The following is a 20,905-nucleotide window of genomic DNA, read 5'->3' as shown; positions in this document are numbered from 1 at the left end:
TAACTAGCTGTTGATTTGCATGTAGAATTTGAAGAAGTCCCATGGCAGTCTTAAAGTGATGATGCTGTTTGTGTCTTTGTAGGGCTGTGTATATTTATGTATGCATATGGAAACAATTCCATTTCATTTTTCTTTTGAAACAGAGTAGCAAAGCTGCTGTTAATGTATTATTTTTTCTGAACAGTGTTGTTTTTATCATACATGTAGTTTACAAAACGGTAATTATAAAGCAAGTTTGCGTCTATGCCATGACACATGTTTTGAATTACTTGGATAGTATTTTCTCTCTGTTTTTTTAAAGGACGTCTGGGGTCTGGCACATGGGCAGGGACTATTCGTCGTTCATGAATATTAGTAAAGATACTTTGATAGAGAACTTTCCCTTCTGTGCCATGGCATCCTCAGAAAATGTTCTTTGGATGTTAGCCTACGAAGTGTACGGCAAATTGGAGACTCCTTAATTTGCATTGTGTGCTATGTGTATCTGTCACATGAATACGTCTACCTTATTGGCTTTGTTTTTTTTAGTTATTTTTTTTTTAAACCTGTGTTTTTTAAAGAAAATACCATAAACATCAGTACTGTTATTTTTGGGGGTTATTGAATGTCCTCCTGCTTTGTTCCTGTACCAGATTTGAATAATCGTATTTATTGTTACAGGAAACGTTTGATTGCGGTTCTGCAGGAAATTTTAGTTTTGCCCAGCACATCATCATCCCTTATTGCTTCTCTTGTTGAAATCCTTATCAGCATTATCAAAGATGATGATAGACGGATACAGATTGTAAGTAATTGTGTTCATACTTTTTTTTTGTTTCTCATACATATCACACAAACCATTCTTTTTTTGTTGTTGTTGAAAACTTGCCTTTATTGCAATCAGTACAATAAAGGCAGTAAGTACTTTGACATGTAGTATCCATGTCACATCCATTCTTGATGTGTGGGGAAGAAAATAAAACGGGGGAAACTATCTAGACTGTCCAATTGCAGATAATCATTTTGGTATAAGTCAACAAAGAAGCCCCTGCCCCTCTCCCCCCCCCTATTTAAAAACAAACAAAAAAAGTACGTGCAAGCAGCAGCGAGTAGACAGAACAGCAAACAGCACCTCTCTTTGGACATATGCCCATGTTTCTGTTCCCATAGTGAGTGGGTGGAGGGTCTGGGGAAAGGAGCTGGAAATGCTAAACGTCAGTTGAAAAGGCATAATGTGTACGCCTTTGTGAGAGGCGGGAGGAATGGGGGATGTAGGAAAGTACCCTCTTTCTTGGCATGGTTACTCCCATTTTCTGCTTGTTGTCAGTATGTTTGACTGGGTCTACTAGGTTCCTGCTAACCAGGACCCCATTAGTTTTGCTCTCTCCTCTATTTTGTACCTTTTTCTTCCCTCAATTAGCGTACTGGTCCCCCATTAAGTCCCTAGTATATGGTACCCAGGGGTACCAAGGGATCCCTATGGGCTGCAGCATGTATTATGCCACCCATAGGGAGCCCATGCAAAGTGGTCTCCAGGCCTGCCATTGCAGCCTGCGTGAAAGGGTGCGTGCATCCTTTCACTGCAAGTCATCCCTGTGTCAGGCCCTCCTAGCCCAGAGGAAAGGGTACAAGTACCTGTGTGAGGGCACCCCTGCACTAGCAGAGGTGCCTCCATGAACTCCAGCTCCATTTTCCTTGACTTCGTGAGTGTGGAGACGCCATTTTACGTGTGTACTGGACATGGGTCAATACCTTTGTCCAGCTATATAATGGTAACTCCGAACCTAGGCATGTTTGGTATCAAACATGTCGAAATCATACCCCAATACTTTTGCAAGTATTGCTTGTTTGATTCCATGCACTCTGGGGGCTCCTTAAAGGACTCCCAGCATTGCTACCACAAGTCTTACAGGATTTTCTGGGCAGCCCCAGTTGCTTCCACCTCTCAGACAGGTTTCTGCCCTCCTGCTGCTTAATCTGCTCAAGCCCAGGAAGGCAAAACAAAGGATTTCCTTTGGGAGTGGGCTGTTACACCCTCTTCATTTAGAAATAGGTGTGACTGGCTTGGGAGGGGTACCCTCCCCAAGCCACTGGTTTTGCTTTGAAGGGCACATTTGGTGCACTCTGTGAATAAACCAGTCCACACCGGTTCAGGGACCCCTAGTCCCTGCTCTGACGCGAAACTGAACAATGGAAAGGGGATTGACCACTCCCCTGTCCATCACCACCCCAGGGGTGGTGCTCAGAGCCCCTCCAGAGGTTCCCTAGGTTTTGTCATCTTGTTTCTAAGGTGGGCAAGAAACTAAGGGTGCATCTGAGTTGCCTGGCCAGGCAGGTGATGTCAGAGCCCCCTCCCAATAGGTGCTAACCTGGTTAGGTGACCAGTCCCCCTTTCAGGGCTTATTAGGGTCTTCCTCTGGAGTGGGTCCTCAGATTCGGCTTGCAATATTCCAGCAGGACTCCTCTGCTTCAACTTCTGGCCCCTGGAACCCTGACTGGATTCTCCAGGAACCGACAAGCTGCAGATCCACGAGGAAGACTTGTCTGCAACATTGCATCCAGAGTTCCTGCCAGTTGGGCAACAGTTTCCTCGCTGTGCATCCTCAGAAGAATGCAACTCTCCAGCCCTCACAAGAAGAATGAGGAATCTCCCTTGGAGTGAATGAGTCACTCCCCTGCAACCGCAGGCAGCTACAACAAGCGACAACCGGCTGCGTGGATCCCCTCTCCTGCTGAACTGCGAGGATTCTGCATCACGGCTGGTGGTTCGGAGTAGTCTTCTTGGTCCTCTCTGCCAGCTGTCCAACTTTGGTGGAGGTAAGCCTTTGCCTTCCCACGCAGGACAGCACCTCTGTGCACTGCGACTCTTGCAGTTGCCAAAGCTTGTTTGCGTTTCCTCCAAGGGATCTTCAGGCGACGTGCAGCTCCAGTCCCCAGCACTCCTTCCTGCAAATCCCAGTCTCCTGTTTGGTTCGCCTGCTGCGTGGGGTCCTCTTTGGTAGTGCTGCGTGGGCACCTTCTTCTACCGTCTGTGCCCTCGTCCTGTAGGACACCTGTGGGTGCTGCCTCTGCTCCTGTGGTCTCTCTGGGATGCTGAGGGTCCTCTGTGACATCCTCCTGGGCCTTGCTGGTCCCTGGCAGCACCTCTTTTCCACTAACTGCGAGTTTGCCTTTGCCAAGGCTTGTTGGTGGAAATTCTGCACCAACACCCATCTGCAATCTTCCTTCCAGCGTGGGACATCTCCTGCATCCATCTGGAACTCTTCTCCAGCTTCTGGGCTGCAGTGCTGACCTGTTCTTCACCGTCAACCAACTCCTGCATCCACAGCTGGGTGGGTAGTATCGTCTGCTCCTCCTGGACTCCACGGTGACTCTTGGACTTGGTCCCCTCTCTCCACATGTCTTCTTTCTTCAGGAATCCACCGCTGGTTTTCTTGCAGTCTTCTCTTGGTGGTGTCTTTCTTTTTCTCCTTTTGGGTGGTTTGGGGGAAATCCAGTATTTTACTCCTGCATTCCTGGTCGCTGGGGGGTACTGTACTACTTACCTCTGTGTTTTTCTAGTACTCCCAGCTCCCTCTACACATTTCACTTACCTAGGTGGGGGTACCTTGTTGGCATTTCATTTTTTTTTTTTTTTAGTATATGGTTTGTGCTTCTCCTAGGGTCACTATTGGTTATTACAATTTGCACTGTTTTCTGACCTTTTCTGTGTCTACCTCGTAAGGGTGGGTAACCTGTGTGGTGATTTGTTCCAAAAATAAAGTACCTTTTATTTTTGTACAACCGAGTGTTTTCTTTCATGTGTGTATGTGCTGTGTGACTACAGTGGTATTGCATGAGTTTGAGAGAGCCTGACTTCTAGACACTGCCTACACTTCACTAAGAGGGGATACCTCGTACCATAGGTACCCACCACATACCAGGTCACCTTCCTACGGGGGGGTGTGGGGGGGAGCTGGAGAATACCGTAGGCACCCAGACCCCCTCCTACAGTTCATATGTATCACCGTTTCACACTTTATATGTGTGCTCAGTTGCTCTCAATTGACTTATCCTCTCTTTGTACCATTCATTATTCTGCCAGATCCAAGGCCCTCCACTTTGAACTTGGCCAGGAATGTTCCAGAGCTTAACATCTGCCAGGCAGCTACATTGGTGTCTGTGCATACCTTCACCAGGGAGTCCTGCCTTGAGTCTTAGAGCGCACAGCTGTGTAATTTTATCTAGTCCTCTGACTCTCCACCATTTGGAGGTACTGCCTTGGTATCACCTCAAAAGGTGAAGTTAGAAGTATCCATCAGAAAAACAAATGACTTACCATAGATACTCTATCTGATAGATACTCTCTAAACACAGATTTCCTTCTGACCCATCCTCCTCCTACTTCCCGATCTGTGGAATGGCCTTTTAGAAGTTAATAAGGTTCAAAGTTAGATCTTGCACGCTGTCACAGTTCTCAATATGTTATTCCATCTCTAAGGATGCAGTATGCTTGGTTGTAAACTGACGTTCTTGCGTAGGGGTGGTAAATATATAGTATACAGCAGTGAGTGAGGTGAGACAAGTCCGCTGATTAGTGATGGCACGATCTATGAGTCCACAGGAGCAATTGCTGGGAAAGTTTCCCATATCCAGTCTGGCACCTGGGGGAATTAAAAATGAGGAATTTACTTTGAGTGTTCAACATAAAGAGCGTTCCTGAAGGTAAGTAAAGTGTTTGTCTGAGGTGTTATAACATCAGATCTCTGGACATTTGATACTATGGGGGTCATTCTGACCCTGGCGGTCTTTGACCGCCAGGGCGGAGGACCGCGGGAGCACCGCCGACAGGCCGGCGGTGCTCCAATGGGGATTCCGACCGCGGCGGTAAAGCCGCGGTCGGACCGGCACCACTGGCGGGGTCCCGCCAGTGTACCGCGGCCCCATTGAATCCTCTGCGGCGGCGCAGCTTGCTGCACCGCCGCGGGGATTCCGACCCCCCCTACCGCCATCCAGATCCCGGCGGTCGGACCGCCGAGATCCGGATGGCGGTAGGGGGGGTCGCGGGGCCCCTGGGGGCCCCTGCAGTGCCCATGCCACTGGCATGGGCATTGCAGGGGCCCCCGTAAGAGGGCCCCTACATGTATTTCACTGTCTGCTGCGCAGACAGTGAAATACGCGACGGGTGCAACTGCACCCGTCGCACAGCTTCCACTCCGCCGGCTCGATTCCGAGCCGGCTTCATCGTGGAAGCCTCTTTCCCGCTGGGCTGGCTGGCGGTCTGAAGGCGACCGCCCGCCAGCCCAGCGGGAAAGTCAGAATTACCGCCGCGGTCTTTCGACCGCGGAACGGTAACCTGACGGCGGGACTTTGGCGGGCGGCCTCCGCCGCCCGCCAAGGTCAGAATGAGGGCCTATGTGTCTTGACTGCTCCATAGACCTGCTGTCCACAGGTGTAATTGCTAGAAAGGTTTTCTAGACCCATTGTGGCACCTGGGGGGGAATTCAAATTGAGGATTCTACAGTTATAGTATCCAACAAAAAAAAGTGTTATTGCGGTAAGGAATGTGTTTTTCTGATATGTTAGATATTTTAGTATATCAGATCACTGGGAATGTGATAGTCTGCATCATGGCCACTCCATAGAATTAATTTTCAAGCCACCTATAACACCACCAAGAAAGAAGCAACTGCTGCGCATCTGGAAGCTTTGCAGACCGAAATAGCAAAATTTCAGAAGACGACAATAGAGCTGGTTCCTAAGTACCTGCGCAATTGGTGGGTTTATGCAAGTTTCTTTCTAGTGCAAACAAAATTGGAGTAATGGCATCTTATTCTAGGAATGAGGACTCTTAACTATGGCATGTGAGGGCATATCTGCAAGAGCATATATGTGCCTGCTATGTTTTTGTTGATTCTTAGTCATAGTGAGTGTACAGGGAAGTCGGCTGCATGATGGCTTCACTGAAAATAGGGATGTTTGGTATCAAACATCTTGTATTAGTAAACCCTCACTGGTGCCAGTGATGAATTTATTAATACATGTACCCAGAGGCACCTTAGACGTGGCCGCAGAAAACCTACCAACTTCCTGTGTGGGGACTGACTAGTTTTAGCCATTCTGCCACCACCAGACAAGATTCTGCCCCCCTAGGGTGAGAGTCTTTGCTCTCAGGCGGTCCGAGTCCAAGCCTGCTCTTGGAGAGGTGCTTGCACACCTGACCCAACAGGATGCCGTGTGATTCTGCATTCCAAGGCAGGGACTTTCAAAGAAGACCGCCATCCTTGGTATGCAGATGTGGCATCACTCACTGGGGAGTTGCCAACACCCTATTCTAACCACCACCCCCTCCGCCCCAGGCCCATTTGGCACTTGGACAGGTAGGAAATCTAGTATTCATGGTGGTGTGTCCACCTCTCAGGTCAGGCCCACTCTTAAGGTGCCCTGCCTGATTTGGACACCACTTTTAGAATTCTGCCATCTTGGTGTTGGCAGAATCTGATCGAGACTTCTAGCTGCAGATTCCTTACCTTTGAATTTCCTGGCATCAGCATGGAATCTGGAATTTTTTTGCTGAGCAGTACCATGCACGTGCTGTTGGGTGGCATCGTTTGGATCTGCGTTCGTCGTTCTGCTCCACGTGGCATTGGCCGTGTCATTGGAGCCGTCTGATGTCACGGTCGCCTATAAAGGCACCACCCAGGTGCGCGTAAGTCAGTTATTTTCCTTCTGCGCTGGTTAAGCTCCGGTCTGGATTTGAGCTACCCTTTGCCTTTTTTGGCAGGCCTTTTTCGACCTTTTTGTTGTCTTGTGTAGTCTGTGCAGGATGACCTTGAGGAAGGCAGGGTTCAAGCCGTGTGGTGTCTGCCATTTCTTCATGTGGGTGATGGACCCCCATCAGGTAAATCTCTGGTGCCTCAACAGAGACCATGACTTGAAGTTGTGTTCCGACTATGTGGCCATGGCCCCAAAAGCTTTGAAAGCGTGGTCTCTTAAGCTCATGGCGGCCCGGCAGTCGACTTCTGTTGGCGCTACTCTTAGGAGGACACGGTCCTGATCTAGGAGGAGGTCACGGGAGCCCTCCAGGGGCCTTAAGTCCTCTTCTTCGCACTCAGGGTCCTCCGGGCACTCGGGGAAGAGGCACAAGAAAAACAAGTCCAAGCGGACTTCGACTTCGCCACACCCATTGTCTGATGAGGTGTCTCGGGAACTTTGACGTTCCAGGCACGGTTCTGTGGAACCGATGCCAGGGCCGACTTCGAGCAGCTCATCACTGGTAGCAGCTCATCTGCGCAGGTTAGGGGTTTCAGTCTTCCCCTACCTCGACGACTAGCTGTTTACGGCTTCTATGCCCCAGGCTGTAGTCAGCCACCTTCAGATGACGGCAAATCTCTTACATTTGCTGGGTTCACTATAAACGTGCCGAAGTCACACCTGACTCCCTCTCAGAAGCTCCCTTTCATCTGAGCCATTCTGGGCACAGTGCAGTTTCGGGTCTATCCTCCCGAGCAGCAAGTCCAGGATATTCAGGTTATGATACCAATGTTTCGGCCTCTATCCTGGATTTCGGTGAGACAGGCTCTGAGGCTGTTGGGACTCATGGCCTGCTGCATCCTTTTAGTTAAACGTGCCAGATGGCATATAAGGGCTCTGCAGTGGGACCTGAAGTTCCAGTGAGCGCAGCTTCAGGGGAATCTTACTGACACGGTTCAGGCCTCGGAGGGAACTGCCAAAGATATGCAGTGGTGGTTAGTGAACTGTGATTGGGTCAGAGGCAGACTCCTCTCTCTTTCCCAAGCAGATCTCACAGTAGTGACAGATGCATCAATTCTGGGTTGGGGAAGCAATCTTGGAGAGGCGGAGATCAGAGGCTTCTCGTCTCCGGCAGAATCAGGACACCATATCAACTTACTGGAGCTCCAGGCGATCCTACTGGCATTGAAAGCATTTCTTCCTATTGTAAAAGGGAAGATAGTGCTGGTGTTCATGGACCACACCACTGCAATGTGGTTCTGCAACAAGCAGGGCGGTGTGGGGTCGTGGAGCCTGTCTCAAGAGGCCCTGCATCTCTGGACATGGCTGGAACAGCAGGGCATAACCCTTGTGGTCCACTACCTGGTAGGTTCTCTCAACGCCAGAGTGGACAAACTCAGCTGTTGATGCTTAGCGGATCACAAATGGTGTTTCCAGCCATAGGTGGCGCAAGGACCCTTTCAGTAGTGGGGAGAGCCTTGCTTAGCTCTGTTCACCTCCACAGAGAACGCGCAATATCAGCAGTATTGCACATTGGAGTTTCCAAGGCGGCAATCGCTCGATGACGCTTTTCGTTGTGAGTGTAATTCAGGCCTCCTGTACTCCTTTCCGCCCGTACCACTTCTGCCCAGAGTCATCAAGAACGACCGGGCCCAAGTAATTCTAGGGGCTCCGGATTGGGCAAGGAGAGTTTGGTATCCCGAGCTTCTGAAAATGAGCATCAATCCTCCAATCAGGCTGCCCCTTCGGGAGGATCTGTCGCAGCAGCAGGGGAAGGTTCTCCATCCGAACCTGCCAACTCTGCGTCTACATGCATGGAGATTGAGCGGCAACAGTTGATGGCTTTTGACCTTCCTCCCGAAGTCTGTAAAGTTATTTTGTCAGCCAGGCGTGCCTCCACTAAAACGGTATACGCCTGCTGTTAAAACGCTTTGTATGTTATTGTACAGAAAGGTCTATTGATCCTCCTTTCTGCTTCTCTTTCTGTTATCCTTCTTTTTATACTATCCCTTGCCCAGGATGGTACTGCCTTGGGTACTCTCAAGGGCTATCTTTCTGCATTATCTGCATAACTTAGGCTACCTGATCAGCCTTCACTTTTCAAATCTCCCATTGTACATATGTTCCTTAAAGGGCTTGTCCATATGTTTCCTACCCTTATTAACCCCCAATGGGACTTAAATCTTGTCCTTACATTTGTAATGTGTGCTCCTTTTGAGCCCTTACACAACTGTCCCCTCCGGCTGCTCACCATCAAAACAGCCTTCTTAGTGGCGATAACATCTGCCAGGAGGGTGAGTGAGATGCAAGCTCTTTCATCCAAGCCACCGTATCTCACTATGTTCCCAGACAAGGTGGTTCTCAGAACACATGCCTCTTCCCTCCCTAAGTGGTGACCCCATTCCAGCTGTCGGAATATCACCCTGCCGACCTTTGCTCCACCGCATCCCTTCAAGGAAGAGGAGCGACTCCACCGGCTGGACCCAAAAAGAGCATTTTCGTTCAACCTTGACCACACAAGAGTTCCGGGTGGATGACCAACTCTTTGTGGGGTACGTGGAAGCAAAGAAGGTTCGGGCAGTGCAGAAGCAAACCATTTCATTCTCTGGGTCATTCTCTGCATCAAGATCTGCTACGCATTGGCCAGGAAGCAGCCTTCTAACAGGGGCAAAGCTGCTACCACTGTGCTAGCTCGGGCGTTCCGGTCCTGGATATTTGTTAGGCAGCAACATGGGCATCTTTGCACATGTTTGCAAAACATTACTGCCTGGACAATTGGGTACGGAGAGACGGTCACTTTGCCCATTTGGTCCTACACGACTTTTTAGTGTAAGTAGGGGTATTCGCAGCCCACCACCAGGAGGTTATGGCTTGGGTATCTACTCCACTGTAAGGAATCTGCAGCTAGAAGTCTCTACCATCTGGACAAGTTACTTACCTTTTTTAACGCATTATCTGGTAGAGACTCTATCTAGCTGCTGATTCCTTACATCCACTCATGCCTCCCCACTCTACGGATATGTCTAGTAGGGATGGGGTTTTTCCCTTTTAAGGCCCTAGTTTTGCACAGACAAACTGTTCTTTCCATGACTGTGCTTCTTGTGTGGATGTTCGTGGGTTGAAGAACTGACGTACGTGAGTTGGGCTGATGCCTTTATAGGTGACTGTGACGTCAGACAGGTCCAACGATGCTGACAACTCCACTTGGAGCTGAACAACACACGTGGATCCGAACGACGACACCCGACGGTGCTTACAGGGTACTGCTCAGCAAAAGGTTTCGGATTCCAAACTGACACCAAGAAATTCAAAGGTAAGGATTCTGCAGCTAGATAGTCTGTACCAGATGATGCGTTACCAAAGGTAAGTAACTTGTTCTTTAGGAACTCTGGGACAGTGTTATGCCCACTTCCCGCAGGAAGTGGTCATACAGGGGTTGTAGTGACCCCAGGGGTAAGCAGTCCATTGGCTACTACCCTACACTCCCCAAAGCATCCCTCAATGCAGAATTTAGGGGAGCCCCTGGCACCAGGAAAGCAGATTCTCGCTGACTTAACAAGAAGGACACTGAAGAGCTGCAAAAACAAAGAAAGCACCTGACCTGGACCCAGCCCTGCTGGCTTGAGTGCTGCTCCTGCCAAATTGTGCCAAAGTTCTCATCCTGCAGTTGTTGTGCCTCCAAAGCCTGGCAAGACTGCCTGCCTCCAACAAAGACCTAGGAACTCATGTGGAGCAGCAGAGCTCCTGCCCTGCATCTTGCAGGCGAACCAAGACAAACTGCAAGGACTCTGGACCTCCTAAATCCTGACACCTGAAAGTACCACTGCACTCGTGTCACATAGTTGAAGTGGCCGAATGGTGCCAGCATGGTTCCCCAGCCCTCCAGAGATGAAGCCCACCCTAGACTTGCCCATTGTGAACTCATCGACACTGCCTTTAGCCTCTCCATGCAGGCCCCTTCAACCACGAGTGCTTTGGTGGAGAAAACCCAACGCCTCAAAGCACCTCTGCGCGCAACGCCCCTGGTCTGTTTAGAAGAGGACCCTAGGTTCCCCACATCCCAAGATTTGAACCCACTTGTTGGTTCCTCCTGACTGGATTCCCAGTCCTCACCTGCAGCATCTTTTCGACCGGACTAATCCCCATTGATTAACATTGGGTACCCGATGCCATACTACATCACTGTACCCAGCAACCCCATGGCTCCTGGTGTGACCTGTTGGTGTGATCCTGCCCAATACTCACCTTAAGTCCAGGAGATTGGTCTTGTGAGTAACTGTACTGTACATGTTTGCTGTCTTTCTTTTCACTTCCTAGGATAACATTGCAGCTTCCAAAAATTGCACTAAGTATCGACTTTTCAGAACTGTAAAGATTTTTGTTGCAAAACGTACTTACCTGATTTAAGTGATTCTGGTGCCAAAATATATATTAAATTGGTGTTGATCCCCTTCTTGAGTCGTGTCTCATCTGTTGGCGATGTGTGTATTTGCAGATGTCTCACACTCTTCTCTGATAAGCCTAAGGCTGCTCGACCACACTACCCCAGAAAAGAGCACCTTGGGATTGCTAGAGCAAGCCCCCGTCCACTAGTAAGGGAACCCCTGGACTCTTTGCACAATATATCTCATTTTTGTATATATAAAGAGCCAGTTTCCTACAGAAGGAAGCACTTTGAGCATCCCTCCAAGTCCAAGAAGACCGCAATCCGTGAGCCAGTCCTATGTCATGTCGCACGCCCAGGATCTGTGCTTGCCTATAACAAAAATCTGTATTAAGGATCCAGACAGCAGTACAGTTGGGCACTCTGTCAGGGGTACACCTCCATTATCATGCAGAGGGCTTTCTGTCCTATCAACAGCTTTTTAACTTACCACTAAATATTGAAGCTTTCCTATCACCCCCACCCATGACTCAGCTAAATAGTTACTTATCTGCCCCCAACATTATATATGAACTTTCTAAGTGGTGTTCTGTCCGCATTGTTCCCAGTTGATAGTAGATATGCACAGGTGTTTTTTTTTTTTTTTTTTTTTTTTTGAACTGTGTGCCTGTTGTACATAAATGTTATATTAGTTGTGTGACTTTAGCATGTTATTTACTCAAGCCTTGACAAGAAAGATGTACTTTGTGCAGTTTGCTTTCTGAAATGTTAGTAATGCAGCTGCTGAGTTACGTTTTTCAGAGCGGTGATTGCTAAACATTCGTTTATATCCTTCTTTTTGAGATAACGTAAACATAGATGGCAACAGTAAGTCTTTTTGCTAATACGTTAATTCAAAAAGACAGCAGCAACATTTACCGTGACTGGCAGGAGTATATTCTTTATTAGTAAAATAATGTTTAAAAGTCTCCAGGAGTGACCTCATTAGAAATGCCCATGACAATTTCATTTTCAGTCTAAATGCGACAACCATCTTGTTCCAAGAATGTAGTATTGTGATTAACACAAACCAATTTTATGGATGCATCTGAAAATTGTAATGTTGTATTTTTTTGGCTGCCTTTGATTGCTAATAGAAAATGCAACATCATACATTCTACCAAATCTTCCTATAATCCTATTAGGTTGCAGAGATTATCTCAGAACTTCGTGAGCCAATCGTTTCTGTTGATGTCCCTGTAGATGCTACTGAATCAAGGAAACGACAATTAAAGGTGGGTAATACCATGCACTTTGTAATCCTCTTTGTTTTCAGGTGGTGGAGGAGATTTCAGTGAAATATTTCTGGAAAACGTTGACTGACCATTTGTTAATGCTTGATTTTACTCTCAAATACATTTTTTCACACTTTTGAGTTTCTTGTTGTGGTATTTATGCAACAACATGTAAAGCAAAATATGTAGGGCCTGATTCAGTGTTTCCAAGTAGAGACTGAGGTATTTCCCAACACCAGTGGGTACCAGTATCTCAGGGTATTGTATTTTACCAGGTCTGTGATTTTACCCTGAGAATCATGTGGTTTTGGTGTTTACCGCCTGGTATATCGCGTTATGTCAGATTTTCCTGAATGTTTTCCGAAAGTAAAGGTCAACAGATTTTCTGAGGGGAAAATTGCACAGTTAATGTTTTTTTTTTTTTTTAACCATAAAACATGGTTTTTTAGTCCCAGTGCAAACAAATTCCTTGTTGTGTAGGAATCATATTTTACCCCTGAACTGTGAATTGGAGCCACAGAATCAGTTTTTTTCTCATTAATATCCATTGAGTCCAGTTAAACAGCATATTTTCCACGTTAACGCTTTCCTTTCTGACAGTCCTGTTTTTGCAACATGAATCCTTTTCTGGATTTACATCTTATGCATCTATTTCGCCCATTTAGTGTTTTGGTCTGGAATCGTGCTTCTTTGCTTTTTCTTTTTAGTGTCTTTAGCTGTCATTTGGTGGTAAGTCCATCCCCCTGTGGGACAGTCCGACATGCACCCTGAAATTTCCTGCGCGTGGTCGCTATCTTCAGAATATTTTTTTCAGTTATGTCAGGAAGCACAATGGAGAAACTCCAAAGAATCCTTGGGGGGGGTGGGAGGTGAGCCCCCACCCCCCACAGTAACACCGAAGATCACCAAAGGCTACTAGGATAACATAAGAACAAGGAGGGGGAGCCTTCTCTGCCCTGATAGGAGACCCTGCTGATGAGCACCATGTGGCTAGAGGATGCAGAGGACTGCAGAGTCTGCACTGACTTTGTCCTGAAAATGCTGAAAGCAAGATCGAGCAGCATCTACCACACTCAGAGAACACAAAAGACCTATAAGGATCTGGGCCTCTTTAGCTAGAAAAAGGAAGAGGATGCCAAAGAGGCTGAACTGACAAGGGGAAGAGAATCTGATGCAGAGGCGAACATCATGGATGTTGAAAGCCTGGAGGCAATGAGAAGGGCGGCAAGTGACACCAAAAAGGAGCAGCAGAAGGTAAGCAAGCTGCCGAAAGGTGCGAACCTTAAGTCACCGAGTGCTATCACTGCGTCAACATTGAAACAGAAAAGAGCTACAGGCGTACTAGAAGGAGAGCAAAGGGCAAGGATCCGAAGGACAATGAGCTGCTACCCGAGAAAAGAAAGGCATCTGCTACAACTAAAGTCAAGTAAACACTCAATATTGAGTGGAAGTAATGGCTCGAAGCCGAAATGGTGGCTCTCCTACATGGTAAGGAGTTTGACTCCTTAAAAGATTTTCACATCTCATCAAAAGCCTTGGTGCCGAGAGAGTCGGAGGCCAAGCAACTGGACATGGTAGCACTTTCGACATCGGAGCCCCAAGAAGAGGAGCAGTAGCAGTTTTTCGATTGACGAAGATGAATCGACTGTAGGTGAAGGCCAGGTCCAACTCTTTGACAGGTGGCAGGATCTCAAAGCCGAATCCCCTGAATAGGTAGTCAACAGCTACCCCTCAGGACCTTCTTTGTCCAATGGTCTCTCCATGTACAACTGACTCATTAAAAGAGCAGCAGACACAGCTAGCGTCCAACTGAAGGAAGAGAAGGAGCACTCATGCTTCCTCCTAGAAACACTCATGCAATCACAGAAGGCAAATATGAACCTGCCCTTGCTATCCAGCATCCAGGACTAGGTTAAGGAAGCATTTTGAGAACCAGCCATAAAAGCTGAATCCCCCCTTGTGAGCGGAGAAGAAACATAATGGAACATAAAGGGAAATGTGCCCACGGATTTCATCATCATCATGGCTACAATCATAAGGATGAACAATGCACTCACATCAACTGGGCCACCAGCAGAAAGTGGGAGTAAGAGTATGGACCTGATGGGCAGAAAAAAAGGAAATGAAGGTGGCCACAAAATGTAGGAATGCCAACTCCAATGCACTCCTCTATCAATACAGCCACCAACAGTGGGATGAAATGGAAGCTCTCATGCATCATATGCCAGAGGAATTTAAGAAGGCTAAATCATCCAGGAGGGAAAGTACATTGCATAGTCATGCCTCAAATCAGCACTGGAAGAGCAGAACCCACTGGAGGCACACCTGGCTAATTGTCTCAGCATTTAAGGGAGAAGTGCAGTCATCTGTGATCAACATCCCTTTCAGAGGAGATTCTCTCTTCGGACCGGCAGTGGATGAGGAATTTGGGGGGGGGGGGGTGTAAATTGGGGACTGGGGGAAGAGTAGGAGGAGGTAGGAACAAAAACGTATACAGCTGCGGCAGGAAGTCAAGGGAGCTAATCAAAAAATGAGTCATAGAAACAGTACCGCAGCATGAGACCGGAGAATGCATCTACTCGGCGTACTTTCTAGAACCAAAATAGTATCTTATGCTAAGGCTAATACTGGATCTCAGATATCCATGCACATTCATATGATCACTGCAATTCAAAATCCTGACTTTGCGAGGCACAGTCCCACTCCTGGGAAAAGGAGACTACATGGCCTCCTTTGACGTAAAGGATGTCTTCCTGCACATACCAATGAATCGGAGGCACATACGGTACCGCACATTCATCCTAGACAATGTACACTACCAGTTCAATGTATGAACTTTTGGTATAAAATCAGCACCAAGTGTTCATAAAGTGTCTGGCTGCAATGGTTGTGCACCTGAGGAGTCCTCCACATCTTCCCGTAGCTGGACGACTGACCAGTAAAGACAAGTATGAAACAGAAGTGCCAAGGAGACATACATGCTATCATCTCCACACTACAGCAGCTGGGATTCACCAAAGTGAACCTAACGGTCTTCACTGCAAGGATTCAGAAAGAAGTACAATGGTGGCACACTAGCAAAGTAATGGCAGGGAGACCTTTAAAGCTACCAGCCCCCATGGTGACCATAACAATAAACGTAGCCCACAAGGGATGGGAATCATACATGTATGATCTCAAATTAAGAGGTCTCTGGGGCTCAGCGGGGGCAGTCAAGCACATAAACCTGCTGGAACTGAAGACAGTCTTCCTAGCCCTAAATGCCTTCCACATGCATGTTGAGAGAACAGACTGTGCTTATCCAAATGTACAGCATGACAATAATATTTTTCTTCAACAAGCAAGGGAGAACACGGTTGGTCCAACTCTCACAACTTGCACAGTAGATATGGGAAAGGGCACTACATTGGAAAGCGGCCCCGGTGGCGATACAACCGCCTGGGAGAACAGAACATCAAAGAACTCAGATTAAGCAGTCAAGCATACTCTTCCACAAATGGGAACTAAAACACATCTTGAGCAGATGGGACCCACCAAGCATAGACCTGTTCCCAAGCCCAGACAATGCAAAATTCTCACACTGCCAGTCCAAGGGGAATTCCTTGTTGGTAAACTGGTCAGGGACTCTTGCATACACCTTTCCACCATTTCCAATTATCCCAAAGGTTCGGGACAAATTCAGAGTGTCGGAGATTAATCTCATATTTACCACAGTGGGCCATACAGACGTGGTTCTTAGACCTACTAGGGATGTCCAGAGAAAAGATCATACCCCTAGGAGCATTGCAAGACTTACTAACGTATCTCTGTGTGCGGTCTCCTTAATGCAAACCATCCCACACTTTGATATCTGCCATATTAATTTATCTCCTGCTGTAAATGTACTGGATCGTACATAGTGCTCATTGTGTCATGAAGTTTTAAAGTTAGTGAGTCTTCTGAGAGTCCTCCATGTTGAGACCACCAATATGTGGCCTTTTCTTGGTTTTGTAGCATTTAGTGGTTGAGCAATGTCCTGATATGAACAATTGTTTAACACAACTGACCCAGCACAAGTCCTCCAATATTCTTGCACTCGAATTGGGTAGCCAAGTTCCTCCCTTTGGACACTTGGCACTGGGTATTTAAAAAAGTTGAGCAGTCGAGGCTTGTTATATAAAAGATATGAGGTTATAAACTCCGATATAATATAATGCATTACGTAACACCCAATAACTTTATTGTCCAGTCACTACTATAAGCCAAATTGAAATATTATTTACAGAAAGGTAAGAGAAAGTAGGTGGTTATGCACTGAATGCCAGAAGGTGTTGGCACCTCCCTTGTGTCAAAATACTATGCCAAACGATGGTATAACTCTTGTTTGCTACAGTTTGAACGTGCCCACTTTTCTTCCCTCGGGTAAGGCGCAGGTTGACCTTGGGAACACTTCCACTTGTTTGGGCATAGAAAGAATACAGTCAAGTCAGGATGTGGTCCGATGCCTCCCGCCATTGTTATTTATTTTTTCTCTTTTTCACTGTTGTCTACTGGGCTACCCGCACATTCTCCCAAACACCCCAGCTAGAACCCCAGAACCTCTTCCCCACACCCTCCTTCTCCCCTGGGGCAGGCCATTCGACCGCCTGTGTACTCCTGTCTCCGCCTCTCTGCCCCCTCTGCTCAGGGATCATTCGCATGTGTTGAGTTGCAGAGTTGCATTGTGTATTTAGAAATGTCTTGACAATTGAAAAATTTCAGTCATTTTGTTCTTTTTCACATTTAGATCGCAGAAGTTAAAGTTAAGCTTAATGAAGCAAAACAGGAATTGGAGGAATGCATCGCTTCACAGGAATTTGGCCGTGCATCTGAAATAAAGGAAAAAGTCGCAGATCTGGAGAAGATAAAAGCACAACTTCTGAAAGAAGAAGAAGAACCTGAAATTAAAGAAGTACGCATGGAAAAGGTGTGTGTCCTCACTACTCACTTCATTTTAGTCAATTGAAATGAAAGATTGGTGTAACCCCTCTCAGGATCTTGTCTGGTGCAGAAAAAGTTTCTCATTTAAGCTTTATCACCACAGACTTTTGCTTATTTATTAAAGTACCTTTTTAGACTGTCATTTTACCCAGGGGCATTGAGCAGAGGGTTTAAGGTTAGCCTCCATCTTTGCAATCATACATCGAGGTACAGCAGGATAACATTTCTAATTATTTTTCAGTCCATTACATGCACTTCTAGCGGTGTTTATGAAAACAATTTTAAAACGTAGTCCTTGTCATTAACCGCAAATGTACGTGGGAATGTAGTAGTGTGCTGCAATATGGTTTGTCCTCAAGCAGCTATAGATGATAAAGCTCTCTTTTATTAAACATCTTTAAAGGCGCCATCTCAACTCTAGCGGACTTTTGACCCATGTAGTTTGTTTATGCATCAATACAGTGCACGATTAAATGTGCCACTGTAAACATTTTGTAGTTAATTCCCAGAGCAGTGGATGTTTAAAAAATCTGCATGCTAATTGGTGCATTTTTGTTTGTGTTTTTCATAACTAATGGGGGGAAATGGTCTTGATCGATAACAACTAAATTGGTTTATGAATGTCTCTTTTGTAGAACGACCCTGAAACTCTGCTGAAATGTCTGACCATGTGTTATGAGCTTTTAAAACAGATGTCCCTTTCGAAGGGGATCGGTGCGACAATGAATGGAATTATTGAATCTCTAGTAAGTATTTTCAAATGGGCGTTCAATCGTTTTTGTTGCAACTCCACTTTTACATGTAATTCAAGAGGGGGGCATAAATCTGAATATGTCTGATCACTAATCCCGTTTTTAAAATTGGAAATTTAATTGGCATGGCAAGTTATGCCAGTGTTGCGAACATAATGCATTTCAATCTTTTTGTCTTATCCTAACACTTAGATAGGAATATTGAGTCTTTTATGACTTCTTGTCTTGAATATGCTTAGGAAATGGCTCTTTCAGATGTTTAGGGAATAAAGTTTAAAACAGAGTACCTTTTCTGTGAGGTAGCTTTACTTTATTTTTCCGTTCTGTAGTTTAGACCTGTGCATACAAAAGCCAAAACGTGCTGCTTGTTCAGTTTGTGTAGCATTCCTACAGGGCAAAAGGTTGAAGTACAGGGGGAGTCAACTCTGACGAAGCTCTAAAGAACACCTTCCCCCTGAAAGGCTTTGAACCCCTTGCTATACTGTTTTTTTGGCAGTGACCAGCTTGTATGAGGTTTGATGACTTTAATTTTGTTTAGTGCCAAGAAGCATATTTAGTGAATATTTGCCTTTTGTTACATTTACAAAAACGGTACACCAGTAAGGCTTGTTGCATGCTTGATAAATCCAGGTGTACATGTGTACCTCTCTTAGATGGCCACTGGTGCATAGTTACAGCAGTCTGAGTTGGAAATGCAGTACCTTTCTGGAACGGGGGAAGAGAGGGCGTTTTAACCAGATGTCCTTGCTACAAACTCCACTCTAACAAAGTTGAGACCAAAATATATTAAGAGTTCAAACATTGACCAGAAACTAAACTTGAACTAGAAACTAATGTATTTAAACTACGTTCCGATCCTTAAAATCCACATTAATTTATTTCTTCTTTCAAGGTAGTGTGAACCACATGATAAATCCTTATTTTTTAATTAAGTGGTCTGTTATTAGAAGATATACAATTAATACAAATGTAGTGTTTGCTGGAGGCCACCATTGCACGTTGTGTACCAGTGATATTGGGCTAATCAATGAATCCTCTGATGTTAGCAATGGCCCGTGTAATGACAAACTTGGAAGTCAGTCCTGCCCTTGGCTGACTAAAAGAGGTGTGTGCATTTTGCCATGCCTTGTGTGCGGCGCATACGCTGGTCATTTATGTAGGCCTTGCCCCATTTTCAACTGTGGATTATAAAGTTGAGTAGACATATCCCCACTGGGTATGAAGTATAGCATCTGACATAGTTGAGCTGATCCTGCACCCTTCAGATAGAAATACACTTGTCCGCGGTCATGGTTTGACAAGTACGATCTTGTTCCCTCATTTTACTTATACAGATGTTTCATCCTTGACTGTGCTTCAACAAAGGATTGAAGTAATGGCAACTTTATTATAAGGAATTGAAGGGAAGTTACTACCTAGGCCGAAAGAGTTGAAGTAAGGCGTTTTAGTAGTAGAATTAGTGAATCAATGTATTAAATGCTGTCTGAAAGCTTGTTTCATTGTTACTCTAACCGCATCTAGTGCTTGACTGTGTTCAGGATTTGATCCCTAGTAAATGCACTGAGTCAAACTGGTGGTGGTGTCAATTTTGTGTCTCTAGATTTTGCCCGGGATTGCAAACATCCAGCCATCAGTGAGAAACATGGCTGTTTTATGTTTGGGCTGCAGTGCCTTACAGAACAAGGACTTCGCAAGACAACATCTAGCACTGTTGTTACAGGTTAGTGTCCATTTATTTTTAGAGTTATTTTTGATTAAGTTAAAAATGAAGAAAACTAAGATTTTCATTGATGGGGAAAATATTTAAAAATCAAAACTTGTGTACTTCAGTTAATGAATGTTTGCATATAAATAATTACAGTGATATAGTGGGAACATATGGATTAAACTGTATATACACTTGATATACGTTTTCTAAAACTGCTGTTGTCACTGATGTGGTATATGAAAAATTGTATTATGGAAAGAAAAATAAAGGCTATATATGTATGTGATGAAAATTGGCCACCTGGTTGGTGGCAATCTTTGATAAAATCTATTTCCTTCTTCCCTTGTCCAAACACTAAATTTTACATTTAGCACCAAATTCCTGTCCATAAAGGAGCTAACTAACTTGTACACACTAATGCCTGCATAGTTATGACATATAAACTATCAATACATTATCAACTTTATAAGAAAACCTTGTTATTCTCTGAAACTGTTAATATATATAAATGATAATGAGCACATAAATGTAGAATTAGTATGCTAAAAGTGGGTCTAAGAAAACAACCATAAGGCAAGGCAAACAGGAGTAATTTCTCTCTACATCCTTCAAAGTTCTTATGGCAAAGTCAGTCATAACCTCATTCATTGCATCAAGTTGAGAAATAACTGCCTAAACTTGTACACACTCACACCTGCATAGATATGACAAATTAACTATTGACACTATCAAATTTATAAGAAAACCTTGTTATACTCTGAGACTGTTAATATACATAAATGATAACGGGTACATAAATGTAGAACAAGGTATGCTATAAGGTGGGGTCTAAGAAGAAAACCCTAAGCCAGGGCAAATAGGTGTAATTTCTCTCTACATCCTTCAGAGTTCTTAGGGCAAAATCATTCATTGCATCAGGTTGAGAAAGAACTGCCTAATCCATAGGAACCAGGGTTAAGTGCCATAAGTTACATAACACTCCACGTAGGTCTGCAGAGAGAGTGTTGAATATATGCGTCTTTTGAGAAATTAAAGTTTGTTTTAACTGTGCTTGGACCAGATAAAGCCATTGTTATTTCCAAGTGAGCTTATGTAACATTCAGTCAAGTTTGTCAAG

General features: G+C 45.5%; 1 protein-coding gene across 1 annotated transcript in view; it reads left to right on the top strand.

Annotated features, from left to right (window-relative positions):
- NCAPG (non-SMC condensin I complex subunit G) overlaps positions 1–20,905 on the top strand; it is a 228,311-nt gene that overhangs the window by 98,354 nt on the left and 109,052 nt on the right. Inside the window, exons 10-14 of the mRNA XM_069202226.1 lie at positions 661–784; positions 12,280–12,369; positions 17,135–17,314; positions 17,964–18,074; positions 19,681–19,800. Of these exons, the coding sequence (XP_069058327.1) occupies positions 661–784; positions 12,280–12,369; positions 17,135–17,314; positions 17,964–18,074; positions 19,681–19,800 (625 nt within the window). The remainder of the gene's footprint in view (positions 1–660; positions 785–12,279; positions 12,370–17,134; positions 17,315–17,963; positions 18,075–19,680; positions 19,801–20,905) is intronic.

The sequence above is a fragment of the Pleurodeles waltl genome, chromosome 1_2 (genome assembly GCF_031143425.1).
Source record: "Pleurodeles waltl isolate 20211129_DDA chromosome 1_2, aPleWal1.hap1.20221129, whole genome shotgun sequence".
Lineage (NCBI taxonomy): Eukaryota > Metazoa > Chordata > Amphibia > Caudata > Salamandridae > Pleurodeles > Pleurodeles waltl.
Note: the sequence above shows the minus strand (reverse complement) of the source record. Positions and strands in the feature narration are given on the sequence as shown.